Raw genomic sequence first — 24955 nt, 5'->3', positions numbered from 1 at the left:
ACATTACGTTTTTCATTACATTTCTTCCTCAGACGCTTTATTCTATTTTTACAACACATTACATTTTCTGCCAGAGGTTACATTTTCAATTTCTGCAAGCCATTTTCCAAAGTACATTTGTAATGCAATTAATATTTAGCAATGGACTTAATATCATATTTGGAACATGTAGAGATGAATGGTTCAGATACAATATAATAACACATTAAACACATTAAAAAACATGACATAGATTTTATAGCTGCGTACTGTAGCGTTATACAGCACTTGGCACCAACATTGATCCCTAATTCCTAAAGATGGATCTTAAACAGAATTAGATACATTAGTAAGTGATTTATAAAATTAACTGTACAAAAGACCATGAGTAGAATCTAATTAATTCATATATCAGCTCCTACTATCATATCATTTAGCAAAAACACTGTTGTTACTTGTTGATTCATTCTTATTATTTTACAAATCACGTAACAGAACATAATAAAAATAGAAGAATAAAAAAAACAAGAGCAGCATTTTCTATATATTTGTCGGTGTTCACAGATTTAAAGATGAAACTTCTAAACTATTTGTCCAAACTTAAAAATATTAAAATAGTTATTGTATTTCTTTGCTGTTCTCCTACATAACTGTTTTAATATGGAAACTATAGCTTGTATCAGTATAGAATATTTATTCTGCTCTTACTCAGCTTTCTGCCTTATAAACCTCCAAGGTCAAGAATAATTAGAGCCCAATATAAACAGTTAGGGTGTCATCTACGATACAGACGTGGGGCCGATCGGTCATTGGTGGATGTGGGCTTCAGCTTAACTGTTGCAAATGGGTTGGTACCTCTTCACAACACAAACAGCAAAGGAGAGCGGGAGATAAATGTTGGAAGGAGAGAGGAAGACACAATTAATGCTCAACAATGTCTTTGAAAGTGTACACTGTTCAAACTGTACAGACATCATGCAGGAAACTGGTCGACTGAAGGGAGCGCGACTGTAACACAAATGATTTCAGTGCTGAACTACACTCAAACTAATGGAAGTTAAGCGATTCTGTGTCGTTTGAGATCACTGCCCTCGTCTGTTGTTCTCTCGTTTAGTGGCTCTACAACATGCTTCAAAACTACCATTAGTTTCTGTGCAAGAGAACGAGTGGCCTCCGTTTTAACATCTAACAAGCTGCCTGCACTTTGAAAGCAGAGCCGCAGTAACATTAGTCTTACCTTGGGAAGAGTTCTGGCTGTGATCGATGTGTTTGTGATCTCTGCAGAAAAAGATGAGAAAGGTGCAGGTGAATAAAGGTCACTACTGGAGGCTCTGCAGCACTTGACCCCTGGTCTCTCTGCTTTAACTCAGTCTTCCAGCTGCTCATTACACACACACACACACACACACGCAGTGTGTTTCAGACTCTATTAAACTGCAAAAAACACAAACTGCAAAGTCACTGTTTTCTCAACATCAGAGATCATGCAGAGACATCAAGGTGAAAACCTCAACGCACCAGAACTCCAAATACAGTCAATGTGTTATAAAGTAAGGACACAGAAATAGAGTATTGAATACATCACTGCACACCTTAAGGTTTATGTATAGTACCACGCCTACTGTATTTAGTGTCACACACTTCCAAAAAGTCTGATCACTGCCTCTAATCACAAAAAACATCTAACATGCACACAACGTCCTCGCTCATACACCATCAGCAGCTGGAGCTCCCTCCCTGCATCCACCAGAAAGCTGGGTGTGGCGTCATTGAGAACAGCACCTTGCCACAGTAGCCCTGCTGGACATATCAGCAAAGTCCATGTTTACAGTAAAGCAAATATCCACTGTACAAACACTGAACTATTCCAACATCAGTGCTTTGTTACACTCTCCAAATATTAACCTAGTCAGTGAAACATGAGGGTCTAGTTTATAGCAGCTGGGATCGACAGACTGATTCCCATACCTTGTTCTCTGAGTAAAGCTCAGCCTTTTTGTCAGGCATGGCACTAAATGGTTGCATTTCAGGGGGTTTATTTGAAGGTATGGATGATGTGGGTGGCGGCGGAGGTGGAGGTGGAGGAGGTGGGGCTCCGCTGTGGCTGCTGCTTCCTGGTTGGTTGATCAGGTTGTTAATGCTGCCTCTGTTTGTTCCTCGATGGTGGGTGGAGTTACTGAAATGATAAAACAATAAACGCTAGAAATTAGAAAGACACACAGTCAGTGAAGGAGGCACAGCAGCACCGACGTGCACTGACACCTGGTAGCAGTCCCCAGAAACACCCAGCGCTGCATACATCAGCATTTACAACTAGAGTAAAACAAATAGGAAACATCAAATGACGAGGAATTACCTCTTCTGTATTACACTGCCTTTAGGAGACAACTGCATATTATTAATGCAATGTGACTTTGAGAGATAAATAGGAATAATCACAGTTTGTAAATTCAACTGGTTAAAAACATTTAGTAATAAACAGTTGGATGGAGGTGACATCCACCTACACAGGCAGTAAGAGTTATGAGGGAAACTGTGCCACCCCATCACCCCTCTAGCTCTGTGCCTGCTTTAAGGATTACAGATTCTTCATTTTAAACACAGAGACTAGTAGTAAAAGTATGTTTTGCATTTGACAGGGGTACTTCCACTTGCACATTTTACACATTTGAAGCTGTAGCATGTGTCCACAATGACTGAGTAAAGTTTCTACTTAGAAACTCGTACTGGTTTTGCTCACAGCAATGGGTCACCCAAATATCTTAAATAGTCCACGTTATCATTCCAGGCTTTGAGTTTCGTGCTGACCCTCTTAAATAACTGTTTGCCCCATAAAACAATAGGGACAGGAAGTCTGTTCAGTCTTTGGTTTGTCTTCATTCATATTTAATTGTTGTACAGAGAAGGATGAATCACTTAAATTAACCTGCACCTTCCTGGTTGGTGTGAGATACGACATGTATATTTGTTGAATGCGTGTTTACTTGGAGATGGTTGTTTCTGCAGGATCATCCATTTGTTCCACAAAGCTGGATGGAAACCATCCTTGACTGAAAATGAAAGCGATACAAAAACATTGGATTAGGTGTGAATGTCACTGGGACTGTTGGAAATGATTTAAAAGAAATGGTAAAACTGTACACTTGAGTTGTGCTGTTAGTAACTTTGGTTCATATGTCAACAACTATTGAATTGATTGTAGTGACATTGTGTACAGACATCAATAAAGAGGATGAAGCAAACTGTACATCCTTTGGTGATACCCTGAAATGTTTTAGTGTTGTCATCATGTCAAATCTTTAACTACAAACTTTGATTTTTGACCAGATACCTGAACACTAAACACACACCCCTCAGCCTCAGCAGTACCTAGTGTTTTGTGTTAATTAGAAAATGCTAACATGCTGAATTAAGATGTAGAAACGTAGAAAACATTATGCTAAAAATCTGCCTGTACACATTAATTTGCAATCAAGACGTGCAGCACAGATAAACACAGCCTCACTGAGGGGGGAGCATCTCTCACCGTCCACTGCTGTCAGCACGTCCGTACAGCCAGCCGTTCCTGGCCTGTTGAACCAGCACAGTGATTATCTCCCCCCTGGTGAAGGGCAGCAGGGTGGGGTTGGAGCCAGCAGGCTGGTGGGCAGCAAGGGCCCTCATGGATCTTCCTCCACCGCCTGCAGACCGAGAAATGCTTCCTTGGGGAGACGGGGCTGAAACACATGAAACAATTTATTAACACAGAGAAAAGAAGGAAATCTCCTGAAAAGAGTAATTAAAACTATAAAAGACTTCATTATGGCCTTCATAACTCAGAGGTTGATCACACTACTTAATATCTCACTCTGTGCATCATTCTTTTTGCTCGATGGTGGGGGGTGCCATCCATCAAACCGAAGACAGTGTCATTGATTTTCTATCTACCAGTAAACAGCAGAGCCAAGGACAACAAGGCTGCTGCAAACAATTAAGTTGTTAATGTTTAAGGTGCATATTTTGTTTATTTATAACAAATACAAATGATCTATTATTTCAAATATTATTTACCATTTTACGTGTTTGATACCTGTTTTACTCATAACGACACATCAGGAGAGAAGACGTAGGAAAGTGCTCAATGTGCAGAGCTATGAAGCAGCTTCTGTGTTGAGATAAGTCAGTAAAGAGAAATCTTTTCTCATAAACCCGTCTGAATTGACCACTCACCCCTCGATGGTATGCTGCCGAGAGGCATCTCCTCTCTGCTCTTTCTGAAATCTTCCTCCTTCATCCCGACCTGCACAATCATTAATGTTTAAGACAACACATACATTCATTCAGTTCAGGTCATTTTGCCAGTTGTAACATTTCCACATTCAAGAACTTCATTACAGAGGAATCAGTCAGTGCGACTGAGCTGGATTTACACCACATGGAAGCAGGAGCTGGTGTAAAACGGCGAGAGTGGACTGAATCATTGCTTGTGAGACTGGTTCATTAATGAGGGCAGGTTGTGGAGGATGTATTGGATATGTACAGTAACGCTGTACGTATATTACCACGAGCAATACAAGTCATGTGTCGTTATAAGAACACAACTCATATATGTGCCTGATCTGGCTCAGAGCCTTCACTCTGTTCCAAGCGTCGATAAATCCCACGTCAAAGCAAAACAAACACTGAATCCGTGCTAATCCTCCGATTGTTATTAGAGCAGGATGTGGGATCTGAGAGGTTCATTGGGATGTCACCTTCCAAGAAGGAACAGACGGAGACTGACAGGGTTTATCTCAGGAGCGTCTTTGTGGTTTACTTGAATAGTAATTGCAGCCTTTGTTGTATAAAGAGACACAGACTTTCAGTTTGTGAATTATCCATGATGTTAGACTCTATTTTAAGACGGAGAGTTGTCTGGAATTATAGTCAAAGACGGTGCATCGTCTGTAAATTCAGCTGGTAGAAACATAAGGTTTGGCTTCACAGCTTCAATTATCACGTGTATATATATGTATATATATCCTGTGTCCTCTGTCTGTTTAGCTTAGGTTTAATCCTCCTGTAACACATTTGTGTTTCATGCTGGTTGTGTAATTCATTCTGATGGTTTGGAGTCTAATCAGGCTCCAACCACCAGAGGGCACCCTCATAACAGGAATACAGCTGCAGTAAGTTTCCAGATGAGCTGAGTTTTTCACAGTGTAGGAAATAAAAACAAACAATAATAAAAGTCAGGATAGAATCTATGTATTTCTTTTAGAATTGCAGATGACCTCATTACTTTTCAATAACTTAGAACTTATAACTTAACTTTAACTAAAAATAACTTATATAACAAGTAAACATTTGTATAAAAGCTCACAGTGCTGCTCAGACTGGTGGATCGTGGCCTGGCTTCAAGCTGTCGGGTGGCGTTCACCTCCGATGTCCAATCGTCAGCTCTCTGCTGCAGAGAACCTACGGTCTGTCGTACAACACAAACAGAGAGCACACATGTCTATAAATACAGGTTTTATCTGTACATTTTACAGCAGCTGTAATGTTAATGCACGTTTTGCAAACAATGAAATGAACTGTAAATCACAGTAATCATTCATTTCTAGGTACATAGAAACACTGTTGTGGATCTAACAGTAACTGAACTGAGACACTGAGAAACGGCAGAGAGCCTGTTTCTATCAGTAAAAGAAACAAACGATGAAAAAGAAAAGGCAAAATCTTTGAGAAATCAAATTAAACTGAGGGGATAATGACTGAAAATTATACGACAACACAGGAAATGATGATATAAAGGCAGGATTTTGTCTCACTAATTCCACTGTATGAGATAAAGCATCAAACATTTTAAATAGATGAGAGTTGATTTTAGTAAAGTGTAAAGACTTGATTTGACTATGAACAAGATCATAATTACTGGATTGAGCATTTGGATTAATAACAAACGAATCATTTAGATGAGTTGTGAAAGAGGCAGCGTTAGTATCTTACAACCTTTGATCATTTACCACCGGCGCTGTTTTTAGCTTTTATAGTGATGTTGTAATTTTATTTCTCAGAACTGTGAAGCTGAAGCTTGAACGGCAGTCAGTGACGTGGGTAGAGTAAAAAGTTGACCTCAGCTGCCCGCTGGTTGACCCTCATTATGAAAGAGGGGGGTTCCCTAAAGGCCCTGGTTTCTTATAATTACACCTTTTATCTCTTTTGAGCATCTTTCTTACGTTCACTGCCATGTGCCGCACGACAAACCCAATTCATTCGGCACCTGAAGTCAATAACCCAACACAAACCATGAAATATTGAATCCAAAAGTGCTATTTGAAGTAAGTCGTATACCTTATTCATGAGGTGGGCGATGGACTGTATCAGTCCACAGTGTTTCTCAGCCAGGAAGCGGTATCGCCTCTCCTCCTCCTTCAGAGCCTCTTCATGGCTCTGCCTGAGGAACTGCACATACTCATCCTGAGGATACACACAGCACATATAGTAAAGTATACAGCACACACGCTGCTGACACATACATAAACAATGAAGCTTGAATGAATTTTCCTCCAGGGTGCAGAAGGAGCAGAGAACCTGGCTGGTGCCTCTCCTCAGCTGTCTCTGGTTGTGGACTGCCATCTCGTAGTGCCTCCTGCTGCCCTGTGTGACACACAAATCACATCACGACTGTGTGAGAGCACCTCGGTTTCCATGTTCAGCAGCACATTAGGAGGAAATTAGCAGCTAAATGAATTAATTAGAGAATTGACTCCAGGGCCACATGACCACATTTATAGGTCCACAGTTATTGTCATGATTCCCTGCAGTTACTATTTAAATTTTCCTTCATGGACATTAAGAGATAACTGTTTGAAGAGTCCTTGTTGACCGTGCACGGCCGCTGCTTAGCCCTCATTTACCGATATGTAGTCTTGATCCAGTCGGATGTTATTGTCCATCTCCTGAAGAACTTCCACACTGAACCATCGGAACTGCAGAGAAACACACAAAATTTTAGTGAAAACATGAGAAACTGAACCACAAAGATTAAAAGCAGACTGATAATCTGCTGGATGATTATCTGTTTGACTTACGACTCCCTCCAGCTCCAACGTGAGTCTTCTTTGGTTTTCGGAGAGCTGAATCAGGACATCTCCTAAAATGCAAAACCGACCACATGTAAATGATATTACTAAAGAGAATGGGTTGTAATGAGTTGATGCTGTTTTTCTTTTCATCTCTGTAAACCTACAAAGCAGAGTCACAAAAGCAGGATAATGCAATAAATGCAATAAGTTAACATATTTTCATCTTGCACGACGTGTCTTTGTGTGTTGTGAGTTGAATCATCATGTCTATAATTGCACCTTCTCTAAAAGTCATTCCTGTCTGAAAATGCACTATCACAGCTGCAGCTTCCTGTTCACTGCTCAACAAATGATTTAAACTGATTTCTATTTCTAAGTTGTAACCTTCTTTCCTAAGTCAGGGTTCTGGACAGTTTCAACTTGTGCAATCATAAATATGTTTTCTTAGGAAACATGATGGCAGCACAGTTATGTTTTCTATTTTCATAATGACCATTTGTTCATAATTATCATGAGTGACAAGTTGCACGTTCTGTACACTGACACCTACAGTAATAAATCAAATAAATGTAAACAAGCAACAGTCTGCAAAAATAGCAAAACATCCTGTTTTCATTTCTGCAAAAATATCTGAGCTTGCAGCACAGTGTCCAGATTTGTGGCTCAGACATCATTAGGTTTTATATGGTAGGATTCAGGAACTCACAGCACTTGGTTAGAACAGGTGAAGATTGTAGTTTGGTTTAACAGAGAAAAGTTTGTCTTCCTAAACAATCCTGACAGCTAGTTCTCTTAGCTCGTCGTTCAGGGACCTGGATATTTTCCACTGAGACTTTTTTTGTGGCAGCTGTTTTGTAACCAAGCGAACCACCGTGACAGCTGCTGCACCTTCTGCTTTTCTTGCGGACTCCATGTGTTTGTGCAGTAGTTTGCAGTAATGACCGTGTTGTGCTTCCAGTGACTCTTTCACTGATAATACTTTTCTTCCTGGTCTCAGTATGTGACGTAGTTGGCAGCTAATCTGAAACCAGTTTCCTTGTTCCTGAACGGTTTCTTTCATCTAACTTTTTTTTCTTTGTGAAATGTTAATGTTTTCTGATTTGTGGTGACTTTCATATAATTACCAAACTGTGTTTTGACACTTTCATAATTGCCTCCAGTAAAAACTCATCTGCTGTATTAAGCCTTTATGATCTGAACACTGTGTGACTAAATCCATTTAATAAAACAAACAGCTTTTACCTATGCTGTAACATTCCAGCAATGCTTGTTTAATTTTCCTGTCACTGTTATTAAAGTGTATGCTGGGACTCATTTCCTCACTCAGGTGAGCTCATCACTGCAGCAGTAGTAGGCTAATGATGCATTTTGGACAAATATCTTCAACCCCGCTGTTCAACCTGACACTACACAGTTTGACTTAAGTGAACAGAGCACAGCCTGCTGCCTGTCATCGTCTATTATTCATGCTCTCTGCTGGCATCTGATATGCACTCCGCCAACATGCGGCTACAACTCATATAAAAATCCTCAAAACAAAAATTATGTTGCTCTTTAACTCTGAACCACTGAATCATTGTGACTCGAAATAGAATATGTAATAATAGCAATTAAAATGTTTTTTAATTCTGGAAATGTACTGATGTTTTGAGATTTTTCTCACATATACTTTTTTATATATATATCTATTTTTTTCCACAATTACACATCAAAGATTATACTTATCACACACACACGTTAAACAAACACAGTCATTGTGAAAGTGGTAATAGAATCCCGCCTGAGGGTAAACTTTGGTCATCATGATGTGCAAGAACAATGTTTAATTAGTTTAATAAAAGCCATAAACACATGAAACAAAGTGCTCACATCCTGGATTGTAGAGGTGCAGAAAACAAACGCACATCTCTATATTACAACGTGGAAATCATGAGACTCCACATGAATACAAACGTGCAAACGTACCTATGGAGCGGGAGGACGTGGTGTGGAAAGCCCGCTCTCCAATCTTTGAAAGTGTGTTGAAGTAGGCCTCGCTTGTTACAGCCAGATCTGCAACACACACACACACGCACACACACACACAGCTAGTCTTTGTCCACAGACACAAATATCAATGTGCACATTTTAAATATGATTATTTTTACAAAAAGCAGCATCAAATCACGATAAACACATTTTACCCATCTACTGCTGACACTGCTTTATCTCTACCACCCTCCAGAAGCATTGTACAAAACCAAAATGCTGTAACCACAAAAATTCACACTTATTTGCACCCAGTCATTTCACAATTTAGATCCTTTCACATTTTGCACCGTTTTTCTATTGTAAATAAAAATATAAGGATAAAAGCTGCAGCTCGTCACACACACAAGGTGCTTTGTGCTTTCGCCTCCTGATGCTCCCCTGCAGCTTCGGACTGACAGTGGACGACCACGAACAGTGGGTCTGCTCGGTGTGGACGTCTAGACAACAATAGTAATAGTCATTCACACACACACACTCTCTGAGGGTGGCTGGATTTCAGGAATGAAAACCTGTCTAATGGTGATTTCATAACAACAAAAAGCCACCACATAGTCTTGGTACCTACGTCCAGCATCCTGAATCCCTGCAGCTGCATATTAAATTAAATTAAATATATGTGTGGGCAGTTTGCTTGTCTGCTGATAATGTAGTCATAACAACCTCTGCATATCTTGGTTACAGGCCCATAACCTACAACTACAACAGCACCAGGATATTCCCGAAGCATGTGAACTTTGGATTGAGCTCTAGTGAAATACATGCATGACAGCGCCCACATTCAGTGTACAGCTAATAGAGTTTGTTCAGTTTATAGCACCTATAAAGATAGGTGTGAAGCTTCATGGATTTTTCTTTCTTACCCTTGAAAGCTTGAACATAGCTGTTTCCCATCAAAACCAGTTTCTGTAGGCTTGGATTGAACTCATCCATCAAGCTCTGTGAGGGAAACACACACATACAGTACACATTTACATCACATTCAACAGACTGTTGAATTCTGAAGGCTAAACACACTTTAAGACCAATTCAATTCAATCGGTATTTATGAGCACACACTTTCTCCCCCAACGCTGGAGCACAGACAAGCTAAGACTCAAATCCCTGGTGTTATCAGCCGAAGGAAATACTCCTTGAATTTGAAGCTGACTTTAAGAATTCACATCGTGTTTGCTCTGCAGAGATCACATAAAGAAGTTTAAGTGAGCTTCACTCCTTAGTAGCCAGAAACAGTCCCAGCTTCCTGAGGAGTCAATTGTAGGAAACCACATCTGGGGACAGACTTGTGTCTCACACACAGGCTTGTTGTCTAATTGGAGCCGTTGACCTGCACAAAGTGTCTGTTACTTACTGAGTAAACCCCCAAGGTGGAGCGATGCAGCTGATCACTATTCATTCCCGACATGTTTCTATCCACAACAGGGCAGCTCTCAGTGAAAGCGGCTGTGCAGGCCTTAAATCATCCAGCGAGTTAATGGTGCCAGTCTTAGCGTGGAGTTAAGAAGAGGAGGCAGCGTGGTAGAAATCAACACCACTGTGGCCTGAGAAAGACCAGAGTAAATAATTAAACACGGTCCAACCATAAAACAGTCCAACATATGCTGTAAACCCAGACTGTCTGGGCGGGTGCCTGAATGTGTGTGTATGTTTTATTTAATACTATAAGAGACACTCTGATATATATTACTGTCTATCGACCCACTGTTGAGGCTGCTCTATAGTTTTCTTACTGTCGAGAAACACCATAAAAAGACTGATATTTTTTGACAGTGCTACTCCGTCGACCACGTTTGGTTCACTTGTGAGAATTTACGGCAGCAGGACTGCGCATGTGGGATTGACTGTGAATAAGCTAGAGCGCCTCTGTTCCTCGTAACATATGGAACATGTCAGGCAGTGCAGTGCTGTGACTCACTCGGCGGCACAGAGGAAAAGAGTTTTCAGGCTTTGACAACTTTCCATGGGATTTGTTGTTATTTTATTTCTGCAGAGACGTGAGAGTTTCAGATGAGAATACATGAATCAATCATCGTCAATTAATTCAGCTTTATTTTCCCAAAAGGGGGAAACTGGTTTGGAACCAGGTGAATAATAATAACAATTTATAGCAAACACAGACAAATAGACAAAGACAGAGGAGGCAGCTGTCCCAGCAGATTAACAGCACAGAACAACAAGGGCCTGAAACTTTTCTTAACTGAATAAGGAAAATTGTTGCAGGTCTACAGCCACTGAAGCCAAGACGGAAGTAGCTCAAACTCTTTGAACAAAGAATGATCTGGAAGTCGGTATCTGTCAACAAGTCTTTGTGGTTCATGTAGAGATACGGTTATGTGGCTCAGGCTTTTCCCCTTGTGGCAGAACACGGAAGATGTTTGACATGTTCCTGGACACATATTCACCACATCACGTTCAGAACGGTTCTGTTTAATGCTGTAATTAGGATTTTCTATGTTTGGCTTGTTCTATTGTTCCCGACATCTACAGTTTTCATCCTTTTTACTCAGAGTAGGTTTTTCTATAGAAAGAGTGTAAAGATTTTTGGCTACATGAAACATCCCAAGTGCAGTTGTAAATAAACCAGATTTGTAAATCTGTAATTTACTTCATCATAATCCTTTAATGCATTAACATCACTAATATTCCTCAGTTTTGATTGGTTAGTGCAGAGTTCTGTGTCCAAATGTGCCACAAATCCTGTAATCCTCCTACTTTAATCACTTTAAATGTCAAAATCCCCCTTGTCCAAACTGCACATGGCAAAACATTAAGCAGTGGTACAGTGCAGTATGTCAGCGTTTTACATGAAATACATAAATGGAATAAAACACACTAAGTGAACAAATCTTACTCTTGGTTAGCGAAGCGAGAAATATTGATCAGTGTCAACACTTCTAGGTGCTGCAGGAAAATTCCCACAAAAACCAAGACAAGTGAAAATCTCACCACTGATAAAAAATACAAAAGCATGGGGAGAGTGCAGCTCTGCCACATTTAATCCAAACTTCTGACGACTGGAGAGAAAGTTATTGATTCTTTCCCAACTTCAACCTTCATATTTTGGCACTGGACCTGAAACCTGACTATCCTGCAGCCAATCTAAAAACCCACAGCAGCAGAACCACGTCTACAGTGGATTTATCATCATCAACCTGGATTTGTTTTTTCAAAAAAACTGCTGGAGGAGAGGTCCAGATGCCACGTGGAGCACTTCTGTATCCTTCTGGAAATGCATGGAACATGTTGTGGTAACAATTATGTTGCTGTGATGTTAAGTCGTTGACTTAGAGACTAAACGAAGCATGTTAAACTGATGAGTGTAGGAGAACGAGTCCTGCACACTAGATGGCACCAGAAACTAACTGTAGTGAGTGACTGGAATTTTAAACAGCTGGTTTAAAATCTTTTTTACATGCTTTTCACACGCTACATGCTTCTCAGCACAAACACTATCAAACTGTTCCGTATTTTCCCACAGTTCAGCTGAAGTCACGTGTTCACAAAGACAGCAGTGGACAAACAGCTCAGGTTTCGAGGTAGAGAGTGTGTTTCAACCTTTATGCTTCCAGACATCTGAACAAACAATGATTAATTTCCAACAAAGGAACACGTTAAAGCTCCAACAGCACCACAGAACACAACGTGAAGGTCAAGCTTGAGTTGGATGATGAATTGAGTTTAGGTTTACTGGCCACAGACTCTCTCACAGAGCCTTTTACAGACTTTAGAGATCAGCAGAATTTGGGATCAGTGATGGAGCAGCACAGAGCACAATTCTTCACCTCGGCTGACCTTTGTAATGCACCCGTACCCTCTATAATATACAACTTCTGTGGACTGAAAATAGGCAGAACTGCAGCCTCGAGCAGTCATTTAGTTCCAATAAGGGAAAGAAAACTGAAATTCACTTGTGTATACTTTAATTCACAAATGCACTCATGTAGGACCGAGTGTTTAAAGATCATAAAATACTAAAATACAATCTGGTTAAAGCTCCGAGTTTCACTACAATCAAAATGAGCATAATTACACCGACAAGCTTAATGAAAATGAACCACAATGAGAACTCACTCTACTGCTGCAAAGCTATTTGCAGCCAATAATTCCACCAGCGCCATTTAATGTACACTAGAAGCCAAATACAGCTCTGTGGAGCCCAGACATCACTGTTTAGTCGAAGGGTGTGTTTTTTTTTGGTTTATTTTATTTGTATTTTCTCTCCACAGGGCTTTGCCTTGTGCTTTTCTATCCCGTGGTGTTCCTGTGAAGCCTGACTTCTCTTCTGCTGCAGACATGTTGGATGTCAAACGCCTCATCCTCCACACATCTTAAATTAGAGCTTTCAGCGCCTGCAACTTTGAAAGGGTTGAGCTTAAATCCCCATTGTTACTTGTGTGAGAAAGCACATCACACACTAATTTTATACACACAGGAGCCATAACTCCCACACACTGAAGATTTCTTCTCACACGTTTGCCTATCTGTGTGTGTGTGTGTGTGTGTGTGTGATCTCTCCCTCTCATGCACACTGATGATTAATGTTTAATTACTGTACATGTGCATGGATCATAATAAAATTAAGATGTCTTACTGGCGAGTACGGTTAATGAAACTCACTAATAACACCTAATAACGTCTGGAGCATGCTATGCAACACACACACACACACACACACACACACACACACACACACACACACACACACACACACACACACACACACACCACAGCAGGGCCATCATTCTTCCATCTCTGCTGCTGTGGAGCTGTTCCACAGGGAGCCTTGAGGCTGACTTATGGCCATCCACACACCACATTACGCTGCTGCTGTAATGTGTTTCTCAGCTGAATGTTGGGCCAAACACGGGTCGTTGTGCACTGGGGGAAAAATTCAGCTGAAGAAAAACCAAAGAAACAAATAGCTTCTCCTCTTTTGAGGGTGAACATGGTGCAGCAAAGCCACGACACGTCAACCCTTGTGTTTATTAGGACAAAACCCATCGTTTGTCCATGGTGAGAAGCACAAAGAGTCTAAATGCAGCTGCAAAGTTCGCTCCAGGCTGCAGGAGGAAGACAAATTGTTCTGTGCCGTCAGACTGCGTGGAGCAGTCCAAGGTGCTTTCGTGTCTAACTTTGTCTCCCTCTCCCCCTCATTCCGCTTCAGTAACAGGCAGGATTTTGCCTGAATAGCGAGGACATGCGCGCTGCACAGGAGGAGGAGGAGGAGGTGGAACTCAGCCTGTCTGCTTCTGATCTTCTCTGTTGTCTCCATGATCACTCAATTATAGCGCGGGACGCTGCTTTTCCAAGTGAGGAGGGATTTTCTCCATTTACACGCTGGAAAATATGCTGAGACTTTTCCGCTGTTTGGAGGCTTCTCGTTTCTTCTAGATCTGTAGTTGTCTTATCATATTTTTCTGATAATCGATCGCTCCCGCCGCCACCCTGAAGTTCATTGTTGTCATCTTAGCCGCCGGAATGGTGGCCTTCATCGGAGCGGTTATCTGCATCATCGCGGCCGTGCACACCGGCTCCTCCAGGGCTGCTGCGGCACAACAGCAACCGGCGACCGACAACCACTCGCTGTATCCGGACGCTGCGCTGCAGACCCCCGCTGCAGCGGGATCCATGGCCCGGCCCGGATCTTTGGGAGCTCTCCATGGTTCTGAAACGCCCGATTCCGAAGCGCCGACTTTCAACATTGGGCTCAGCGGCGTGGACGGGGTCACTGGACTCACCGGACACGACCCGACGGTCAGTCGACTGATCTGCACACCGATTCCTGCCGGAGAGTGCAACACGAAAAACTTTCAGCAACAAGCGGATGACCCGTCGCTGTACGCGGGCGAGGACTGGGGGTACCTCCGCACCACCGCCGACGAGCTCCGGCAAACCGTGCTGCAGCAAAAGGACCAGATATTAAGCGACCAGAAGACCATCAGGGAGCTCACGGGGAAACTGTCCGACTGTGAGAAGGGGCTGGACGGCAGAAGGAGCCGCACGGACAGACGCGGGAGCGCTGCGGGGTTGTGGAGGGGCAAAGGCGCCGCGGAGGAGACGCACCTGGAGCGGATCATGGTTCGGGACAGCCCGGGCTCGGAGCCCGAAGGCGTCCACTTGCTCACTGTCAGGGCTGTGGATGAACTGGAGCAGGCTATCACTCAGCTCAAAGACCGCATAGAGAAGCTGGAGGTGGGTGTTTGGTTACATCTAAAGACATGAAGAATCATGAAAACATGCTTCATGGTCTGATAACTGCACGTTACCAGCTCCAGCTGAAGTTTTCAGTGCTGATCAGAGGTGACAGTCCTGCCTGTGTTTAACTCTTCTTCTCTCTGTAGTCACTTGTATGATTTCTGGGCACCGTGAGTGGTTTGTGAAAGCAAGCAATGGTTTTCAATTTTACATGAGAACAAGTGAGTTATCCAGAAGCCTGTGCATGTGATACTGGCAGCTCAGCTCTCCTTTCTGCAGCCACACCATGTGAATTAAACCTCTGATCGTCAGCATCACAGGATCCACTGATTCAAGTCGACATGTTATTGATGTTAATTGTTGATAAGCTCAACATTTATCTGTTTATTGTGAGCACAACTTGTCTGTCAGCGTCTTTCATAATGCATGGACTGATTGCTCTGGCAAGGTTGTAATTTATCATGCCAGGAAAACAGATTGAAATGTAAAATTAAAAGACAGGCAGAGATGAAAGGGAAAGGCAGGGACACATGAGGAGGGGGAGATGAGGATAAAGATAAGGGAGGGGGGAAGCGAAACGAGGGTAACAGCAGCAGGATGAGACTGTGGCATAGTAACATGAGAAAGTGTTTTCATCTGACCACAATCCGACGATGTAGAACCTCATTTTTGGCTAAAGCAACACCATGAATCATTTATGAGGTGCCTATATTGGCTGAAAGCACAGACTCAACATGCTCCTCTGCAGATCAGTCCTCCTCAGTCAGTGGTAGTTTATGTAGGACATTTTCTTTATATAAACAAAAACAACCAAACATTGTTTTACCAATGTCAGATGAAAACCTTCTCCGTGTTTTGGACTCTACAGGAACTCATCTGCACATTTATTAACGTGAAATAATGGGATGTGAATGACACAGGTTTCTTAGTTAAAATCTCTTTTACTATTCAAGTCACGTTTCTATGAACAGTAGGTGCTTGGCCTACTTCAGTAGCACAGAGGGGTGTTTACACGAGATCCTGTGTTCTGGTGCACATGCAGCACTCATCTGGGAAAACTGGCCGGGTGAAATAACTGTGCTAACAAGGTGACATGGCTGCAAATCATGTGAACATGAAGATAATGGTTTTCCATTTTTAGCAGCACTACACACGGCAGCTTCTCTTTTTGAAGCAGTATGAGCAGTTATGTGTATTTTTCTGCCGCAGCTTCATTTCCAGCGGATGTTCACTCATATCTTGCTGACCCAGCTAAAATGAAACGATCCACCGTGCTTCCGTACGTGTTTATGGTTTGAATCACTGAGTGATATTTTCTGGCCCGTGCTCTGATTCTTTTAGCTAAAGTTGACCTTGTTTTCACAGTTTGAATAAGCGTAAACTCACTACAGCAGTTTGTGGGCTCTGATTAATTATTGCTGCCGTTTGCTGCTTTCCTAAAACACAATTGTAGTTTTATTTAGCTCCGACTAAAATCTCCAAGAATATTCCAAGTTGCCACATAAAAATATAATGGATGCATAAAAACAGCTTGTTAAAATGGGATTGTTGGGTTTTCTATATCATTTTTTATACAATTATATGTGAATTAAATAAATGTGATGAAATTTCACTGTAACGAAAATGTGGAAGATTCAGTAAAGTGATGCGATAGATGAAGAATTTACAGTAAGAAAGACTTTTGTGTCTCCAGATGGTAGCTCTTCTCATGATCCAGAGATGGTGAATCCTACCGACTTTGGTGCTCCTGTGATTTTCCCACTTGTGCCACCATGAGGACAGTTATTACGTCTAAATTCTGATTAGTGAAACTCTAATGGCTTCACTGTGAGTGGAAACTAAGAAAGCATCAAAACAACATGAGACTGTAGATTAGAAAAGTTGCAAAACACATAAACAAATTGCACAAAGATCCCGTGAGCACAGACACACTTAACTGTATAGTGTGTCAAGTTAGAGGGCGGTATACATGTGTAGTATTTGACTCAACAGTATTAAGTTGCTGCGTGCACCAGTAGGTTTGTTTACTTACTCCTGTATTTCTGTATTAGAGAGTTTTCAGTGTTGATATTTTCATGAAGATGTTTGACATCTTCTCATGTAGGTACCTGCCTCAGAGCATGACCACAGGCTCGCTAACACAACCGTCAGAAATACGGTATGAAAGCAGATCAGCTATCAGCTGTCATGCAGACACACACGTGCTGCTGTGTGAGAAATGTGCGGCTCAACATTAGCGTACACACGGTGGAAGCAGGTGCATCACAACGTGATGTAGCACTATTAGCTGTTATGTTAGCACAACAAAAGAAATGATTACAGCTAATGTGCTTGTGTTAACAACACACATTACAATATGGACAGAAGCCGAGCTCAGCACTGTACAAGTGGGACACATTCAACACAGCATACTGAAGTATAACAGCTAAATGTCAGGGATGTTGAAGAATACTTCAGCCGGCGTCACCACAGAACGTTACAGAAAGCCCAGAAAAAGTGTTTCAATGAACACAAGAGGAAAAAGTTCACGCTGAAAAGGATGAATTGTGGATAATATTAGAAATACCATCTATTGTGTCTCCTGCTTTCTGTTAGACGATGGTGCTCACTACATGAACGTATATGTATGGACCGTATCAATCACCCTCGTGGCGTCTAATATGTTGTTTCTGTAAAACAATAGTGGAAATACTGTCCCACATATTGAAGGGATCTAAAAAGCCGTCAGAGTCTGTGTTCACCACATTTCTTCACTTTTGGTTTGGGTGTTATTTCAGTAAAGCTTTATACTGTGGAGCCTAGCAATTTGTTGTTGACTGAAATAGTTCATTCTCTTGGCAGCCTTCCTGACTTTCAATTATTTGTTGTGTCGTGTTTAATTGAAAACAAAAATCCCTATAGACAGAAAAAGGGCTCGGTTTAATAAGGGACTGGTTCCCAAACATGTGTTCAACACAAATTTTTGTTGCATTGCGTGTGTAATTCTGTATCACAAACACTTTAAAATGGTTATATTCAATATTTTATAATTAGGTGAATGTGTCAATAAGTAAGACAGTGTTCTATCTACTCAGCAGACACAGTGAGCAAGTAGCTGGTGAACAAAGAGGAGTGTAATGCAGCTAAAGAGCCAGATTACTGATATCTACCTATCATATCTAAAGTCAGTGTTGTGTTCAGAGTCCTGGCCAGAAATCCCACTTTCCTAGAATCAAACTTTGACCCTACAACTGGTGGACAACTCGCTCTACCGGTTGTGCCACAGTTATATTTCTTTAGTAGCTTGGACTAAAGAAATATAACTGTATGTTACCACCAAAGTGGTAAAAGATCATGTTTGAGACCAAACAACATCACTGTGACTGCACCCAGACAAGAACCAGTCCAGCACGTGTTCCTGTAAAACCACATTTCATATTCCTTTACATGACAATGTTAGAACTACATCGACTGCATACATGTATATCCACGGGCTAAATGTAGTGCTATAGCTGCTGTAGCTGGTATGTGCATTTTTAAAAAGCTGTAAAATGACTGTTGCATAAACCTCAGGTAAACATCACAGCAAGTGGATGATGTGAGAACCACTTTACATCATTTTCTTTGGACCGTAAAACCCACACTGATCCAGTTTTTCTTTGCTGTCTCCTTCCTTTGCAGGCAGACATTGGCCCATTTCCGCACAACCAGACGGAGAGCAGCATCTCAGGAGTGCCAGAGGAAAGCGGGAGGTCTGGTGGCCCAGAAAGGTTGGCGGATCCTGGACACAAAGCTGGTGCTGACAGGCCCTGGAGAATGGAAGACTTGGAGGGGGAGCTGGAGAAGAAGGTGGAGCTCCTGGAGAAAGAGAGAAAAGCCCTCAGGCTGGAAACAGAGAGACACAGACAGGATATAGACCTGGGCATCAATAAACTACACCACAGAATCTCAGGATTGGAGGAAGGTAACGTGTTGAGAGGAATGAACAAAGAGAAATGAAAAATAATCTAAAAACAACCTCAGTACTTTCATTTCTGTATCACTCTTAATCAAATCAAGCCACAGGGTTTCTTGTAATGAATTAATTATGCTTAACTTATGTGAAGAAAAGAAAAGATCAGAAAGCGTTTAAATTAAATTATTTAAATCGTGCCCTGCTTATAAAACACATCAGATGTTTTGATGTGCAGATACAGTACAGTAAAAGCAGGACGTTTGTTTCACTGTGGATGATTTCTGTCTTCTCTCCCAGGTATCTCAGGGCATTCTTTCCCAGAGGGCTACAGACTGTCCTTCCCAACACGGACAAATTACATGTACGCTGTTATGAAACACGCCATCCCAAAGCTGCGGGCCTTCACCCTCTGCCTGTGGCTGCGGCCTGCAGAGGGAGGCGTCGGGACGCCTCTGTCTTATGCCGTTCCCGAGCAGCCGAACGAGCTGGTGCTGCTGCAAGGCCTGCATACCCCCGTCGAGCTGCTCATCAATGACAGGGTACCGTATCTGTCTACACTGTAGTTTAGGTGAAGTCTGGAAAGTAAAGTCAGAGCTGGTGTCTGTACTGGCCTGATTGAATTTCTCAAAAACATATGTATCATTGACTTCATGTGGTTAATATTTGTAATTATGGGCAGATTTAAATGTGTAATTGACATAAATATCTTTGACTGCTTCTCTCTAATTCTATTTAAATTCTAGTCGCGGTGCAAAATATGATGGACACATCTTTTTTTATAGATATGATTTGGGTGACTTGACAACAGCCAGTGTTCAGCTTTGTTCTTCTTTCAGTCAAAATCAGAGATGATATAGAAAAGTCTGACCACCGCTTTCCTCCAGGCTTGTCCACTTTTACCTGTTGTAGTCTATAAGAAACAGTACCCTTGATTTGAATTGGTAATGCCTGTTACAGAAGAAAAACTGCAACGTATTAGCATACAAATAAGTACAACCTATCAAAAGAAACAGCCATTCTAGCCGACAAGCTAAATAGCCTCATCGGTGTGTTTAAATGACAAACTAAGGTACAGCAATGACAGCACTGCAGAATGGTGTGGTGCAGTGGCTTTAGGCATAATTCAGCAAAGTTATTATGGTAATAAATACCTGGAGGAGACGTTCTGTGTCCTTGGAGGTAGCAGAACGCCTTTGGGACTGTGAAATGCTGCATGACAGCCAACTTTTGAGCCCTAAAAACTAAACAGATAAAAGCAGTCATCAAAGTTATATCAGATATCAGGCTTTTCAGCTGCAGCACTATCACATACAGTTCATTGCACCACCAGTTGCCACACATCTACTTTATCAGACTCCCTTTCCTAGGTGGCGCAGTTGCCTCTGAACCTTTCCAGAGGCAGCTGGCAACACATCTGTGTGAGCTGGAGCCAGAAAGGTGGAGCCTGGCAGGCCTACCAGGGGGGAAAGCTGAGGGGAGAGGGCCACGCTCTGGCTGCCGGACATCACATCAGACCTGGAGGAGTGCTCATACTGGGGCAGGAGCAGGTAAATGCACGACTGAGTGAGCGAGAAACCAACTGAAAGAATGAAGTTTTACCAGATTAGAGGCCTGCAAGGCTGGAAGTTTACTCCTAAACAATTTAATACAGGCTGCCCTTCAGAATATCGCTGAGCAAACAGTACTTTACCCACTGCAACTGTGGGACCATTCACTTAGCAGCTTCTCTATGAGATAGAAAATATCTAGTAAATAAATTTAGTATATAAATGCATGAAAGACCTGGAGAGCCTTGGGGGACATAGATCTACAAAATCAGTTTAGCTTGGCGCAGAGCACTAGCTAAAGTGTTGAGGTGGTGGGGGATTGAAGTGTGTGAGCCTAGATCCAGGCACAGGGAACAAATGGTCTTCACTCACTGCTCCCTCATGGTTTCTTTGTTTCATATCTGCTTCACACATTTCATCACACCTCAGTCTTCCCCAAAACAAACTCTTCTGTCTCAATTCTTCCTGTCTGTTGTCCATCTAACAGCGCTGTTCTTTCTCTTCAGGATTCCCCGGGTGGTGGTTTTGATGCATCCCAAGCCCTGGTTGGAGAGTTGTCTCAGGTGGGTCTTTGGGACCGGGTCCTTTCCTCCAGCCAGGTGGCCAGCTTGGCTCGCTGCAGCAAAGTCACCCAGGGCTGCGTGGCCCCCTGGACTGAAAACGGAGTTGAGGTTTACGGTGGAGCCACCAAGGACCCAGGAGAACCGTGTAGTAAACACAGCAGGAGCTCTCAGTGACCGACGGTCAAAGGCAGAAGAGGGGTGGTGGGAGGAGTGAGGGGGGGCGTTGTAGATTCTGCCAGTGTTAACACTGCTACAAGATGTTTGAACAAACTGTGTAGAAGGGCTGACGAGTGTTTAAACATGTAAAACTAATTAACTACATTAATATTTACAGTTACTTCACCAAACTGATCCAACATTTAGGGACAGTGGAGAAGGAAGCCAGATGTTTGAATAATAAATAATAATAACACTACTATAGAGAAGATTCAGGTTTATCGAAATTATGTTGTCAGTGGTCTTATCTCTGATTTTCCAGGCTTTGTTAATGATCCAGCTACTGATTAAATGAAGGAAAAACATCTAATTTAAGCATTGACTACGTGCAAGAATCTACTCTTTTGCTATCGAAATTAGCAAAACCACTGGCAGAGTAATTGTTACTGACCAGAATTAGAAATGTACCCTTCTCTGAGCCTCAAAGAAACAATGCAACATTCTGCCAAGAGTTAGAAACAGAAAGAGAAATGTCCCCGTTCATGTCTGTGTAGTAAAGATGCAGCCGTTGGATAACCTGCCTACCGACACCTCGAAAGCTCAATAATTAACTGTTGTCTTTTATTTAATCACCTCAAATAAAAAGTCATGTTCTAATTTAAGTTTGTTCAAATTAAACTAAATATAATAACATTGCTTAGCATTCTTGATGCTAAGCTAAGTTGGCTGGTTGCTGGTGGCAGCATCATAATTACCTACATACATCAGCTCTCGACAAGAAAGCAAATAAGCCCGTTTTCCAAAATATTTGACTTTTTCTTTAATCTGTCCACTGTGGTGGAGAGGAGGTCAATTTACCTCTGGCTGTAACAAATTCAATGCAGCTGTCGTAGCCTCAGAACTGTTGACCTGCACTATGGCTGCCAGAAGCTGTGTCACGCCAGCTGAAATCCCTCCATGAGAGCAACAGGGTTGGAACGGAGTTAATAAAGGGCTGTGACAGCTTGGGAGTCAAGGTAAGGTGATGAAAAATGTTGGAGAAAGCGGGAGGAATATTAAGTAGTCGATGGCAGCAAGGAGCAGATGATGAAAGGGAAGGGAAAGCAGGACAGGGGAAAAGCTGGATCGGGCACTTTTGAGGAGTGATGCTACATTGTTTTCATCTCTGCATGATGTATTCATATCTACTGCCACCTTTCACTGAAGACTGAGGACAGAGCCTCCTGCAGCCAAGTCGCTGAATGAGTTAACAGAACAAATAATGAATAAGACATCTTGTTACCAACACTTGTTGTACACTTCAGTTCTTAATATTCATGTTCTCCAGACATGCATAAGTGAGTTTGTTTCATAATGCAGTCACAGCCACGTTAACTGTCTACTTCTATATATATATATATACTCATATATATCTCAACCTCCACCTCTTCCAGCCTTCCTACATTCCACGCATGAGTTGTGCTGTATGTTTGTAACATGCCTCGGTGCATCCGGTCTGTTTCTGAAACCCATCCGCGATCACGTTTGTACTCGAAAACGGCTTGAACCACTGTTCAACTGTTGTACGAGACACGATGTTGAACAGAGACTGCTGATTTCATTTTAGAAGTTTGACAACACCGGCTCTCCCTTGCTAGATAAATAATCCTGAGTGGAAAGTGCCTGTCAGGGTATTTGTACCCATGTAAACAAATCATCAAACGTATTATCCTGATGAAACTTTCACACAGCGAGATGTTTCAAACTGAATAAGCATCAGAGTTTGTGGGAGTTCCCTGCTGATTTTTATAAGGTTAGAGAGGTTTGATGAGACACTGCTACAGATGCTCGATCAGGTCCAAACCATCTCGTTGTGTCTAACAGTGTCTTTGATGATGCCTCAGTCTGTGGTTTATTCTTCATATTATGCCTGTGTGTGTGTGTTCAGCTCATGTTTGAGCTTTTTGGGGCTTTTGACAGTAGTGTGACGTTATCATGTTTACAATTATTGGAACTGAAAACTAAGCTTTTTAACTCTCTCTGCAACGTTCGTCTTTTCTTACTTGATAATTCTGTTTTTTTTCTCAGTTTGCTCGTATCTGTCTATTATCCTGTAGTTTGTATAAATACTGTGTGTTGTGTCTCGTATGGTGTTGTATTGTTCTGCATATGTGCTATGTTTCAAATCTTTATTAAAGTGCTAATTTCCAGATGAAAAGAACTGGTTTCAGAGTATGTTTGAATTAATAGCTCAAGGAAAAAACTACAATGGTTTAGGTGTATAGAAATCAGCTTTTCTATTCAAACACAAACACCAACTGTGAGAGTAAACTCTGCTAGCTGTGTGTGCTCGGCAGACTCAACAAGAGAAATACAATTTATTTATTTCAATGACAGAAAGCTTTCTGAGTTCTCTGCTCTTTTTCCTTCCAAGTAAATTAAAGGCAGGAGTTCAAGGAGAAAAAGCCCGGGACCTTCTCTCTTGGGTGGAGACGGTTTATATAAGTAAAATGAGGATTCTGGAGATTCAGTGAGTCATCTGATGTGACTCAGCTGTTAATTGATATGTGAAAACCAGGTTCTATTTCAGTAGCACGTGTTTTAGAAGCATAAAGAGGTGGAACTGGACAGCATCCATGTTCTGTGCACGATAACAGTGCACACTACCAGTGCTGCAGTTATTGTTTGTGTGACTTTAATTTTCCCGCCTCTACGTATTAAAATAGACATTTAATTCCCACCCTGCGCTAATTCTCCCATCATCGTCTATTCTCACCTTCCTCTCATCTTCTCACTCCTCCTCTCCTCCTCCTGTGGCAGTTCTTCTTCTGGCGCTGCATCCATCCCTCACACTCGATCGGTCGATTGTCACCTGCACTTTTCTCGATCCCTGTTTCTTCAGCCAAGACACCCTCAACAAGTCTCCTGACAAACACTACATGCACAGAGAGCACGAGGCTCTGACTTTAGCTTTGACGTCACAAATCTGTTATTTTTACACATAAGTTGAAGAAAAGTTGGCATAAAATTAAAGGAAAATGCAAAAAGAGATTTGTAGAAAATAGGGATTGAGAAACAAATCCATTTATTTATGCTTCTACATTATGTTGATGATCGGACTGAAAAGGCAACAAATATCGTAGCATTGCTTCCGGTACAGAACCTGCTGTGCAGCACTGAGAGGTACAGAACAAAACAGCAGTATCTGTAATCCCTAATCAGTGTGAGTCAATCTGTTCAACTATTCCAGTGGATAAGACTAAGACATGGCTGAGTGCTGTATGTTTACGCAATCCTCTCTTTTACTAATGGACTTACGACTTAAGTCCATCAGCAGCTCTCCGGCTCGTACCAGCCAGTCACAGTCCGCTGAACGATGTCACACAACTTAGATTTAGACTCCTGTTGATCCCATTACCGTTTAGGTGTAGTCTGCTGTGTGTGACAAACGGCTTAGAGTTAGAGAGATGACTTAGAACAAACGCCCACACTACACATTGATATTTACTTAAGCACACTGATTGATTA

General features: G+C 41.9%; 2 protein-coding genes across 2 annotated transcripts; one reads left to right on the top strand and one right to left on the bottom strand.

Moving 5' to 3' along the window:
- Positions 1 to 738: 738 nt before the first annotated feature.
- Positions 739 to 10458, bottom strand: baiap2l2a (BAR/IMD domain containing adaptor protein 2 like 2a). The gene is made up of 14 exons (XM_026353450.1): positions 10405 to 10458; positions 9917 to 9992; positions 8991 to 9077; positions 7032 to 7093; positions 6858 to 6929; positions 6532 to 6597; positions 6292 to 6429; positions 5321 to 5422; positions 4189 to 4258; positions 3506 to 3695; positions 2964 to 3029; positions 1948 to 2017; positions 1217 to 1257; positions 739 to 836 (listed from the first exon to the last, which is right to left on the bottom strand). The coding sequence occupies exons 1-14, from the start codon at positions 10456 to 10458 to the stop codon at positions 755 to 757; spliced, it is 1176 nt and encodes a 391-aa protein (XP_026209235.1). The 3' UTR covers positions 739 to 754.
- A 3772-nt stretch (positions 10459 to 14230) lies between these two features.
- cbx6b (chromobox homolog 6b) lies at positions 14231 to 23632 on the top strand. Its single transcript, XM_026341107.1, has 5 exons — positions 14231 to 15245; positions 18909 to 19191; positions 19480 to 19721; positions 20550 to 20729; positions 21236 to 23632. Exons 1-5 carry the CDS (start codon positions 14532 to 14534, stop codon positions 21464 to 21466), a joined length of 1650 nt encoding a protein of 549 aa, XP_026196892.1. The 5' UTR covers positions 14231 to 14531; the 3' UTR covers positions 21467 to 23632.
- The last annotated feature ends 1323 nt before the right edge of the window (positions 23633 to 24955 follow it).

This window comes from Anabas testudineus, chromosome 8 (genome assembly GCF_900324465.2).
Source record: "Anabas testudineus chromosome 8, fAnaTes1.2, whole genome shotgun sequence".
In the NCBI taxonomy this organism is placed as follows: domain Eukaryota; kingdom Metazoa; phylum Chordata; class Actinopteri; order Anabantiformes; family Anabantidae; genus Anabas; species Anabas testudineus.
Note: the sequence above shows the minus strand (reverse complement) of the source record. Positions and strands in the feature narration are given on the sequence as shown.

Coding starts and splice junctions, on each gene's coding strand:
- cbx6b (XM_026341107.1), top strand. CDS start 14,532: ATGGTGGCCTTCATCGGAGCGGTTATCTGCATCATCGCGGCCGTGCAC. Junction 15,246..18,908: donor ACCGCATAGAGAAGCTGGAG/GTGGGTGTTTGG, acceptor CTTCCTTTGCAG/GCAGACATTGGCCCATTTCC. Junction 19,722..20,549: donor AGCTGCTCATCAATGACAGG/GTACCGTATCTG, acceptor TCCCTTTCCTAG/GTGGCGCAGTTGCCTCTGAA.
- baiap2l2a (XM_026353450.1), bottom strand. CDS start 10,458: ATGTCGGGAATGAATAGTGATCAGCTGCATCGCTCCACCTTGGGGGTT. Junction 3,696..4,188: donor CGGCAGCATACCATCGAGGG/GTGAGTGGTCAA, acceptor CATGTGTTTCAG/CCCCGTCTCCCCAAGGAAGC. Junction 1,258..1,947: donor AGCTTTACTCAGAGAACAAG/GTATGGGAATCA, acceptor CTTTTTCTGCAG/AGATCACAAACACATCGATC.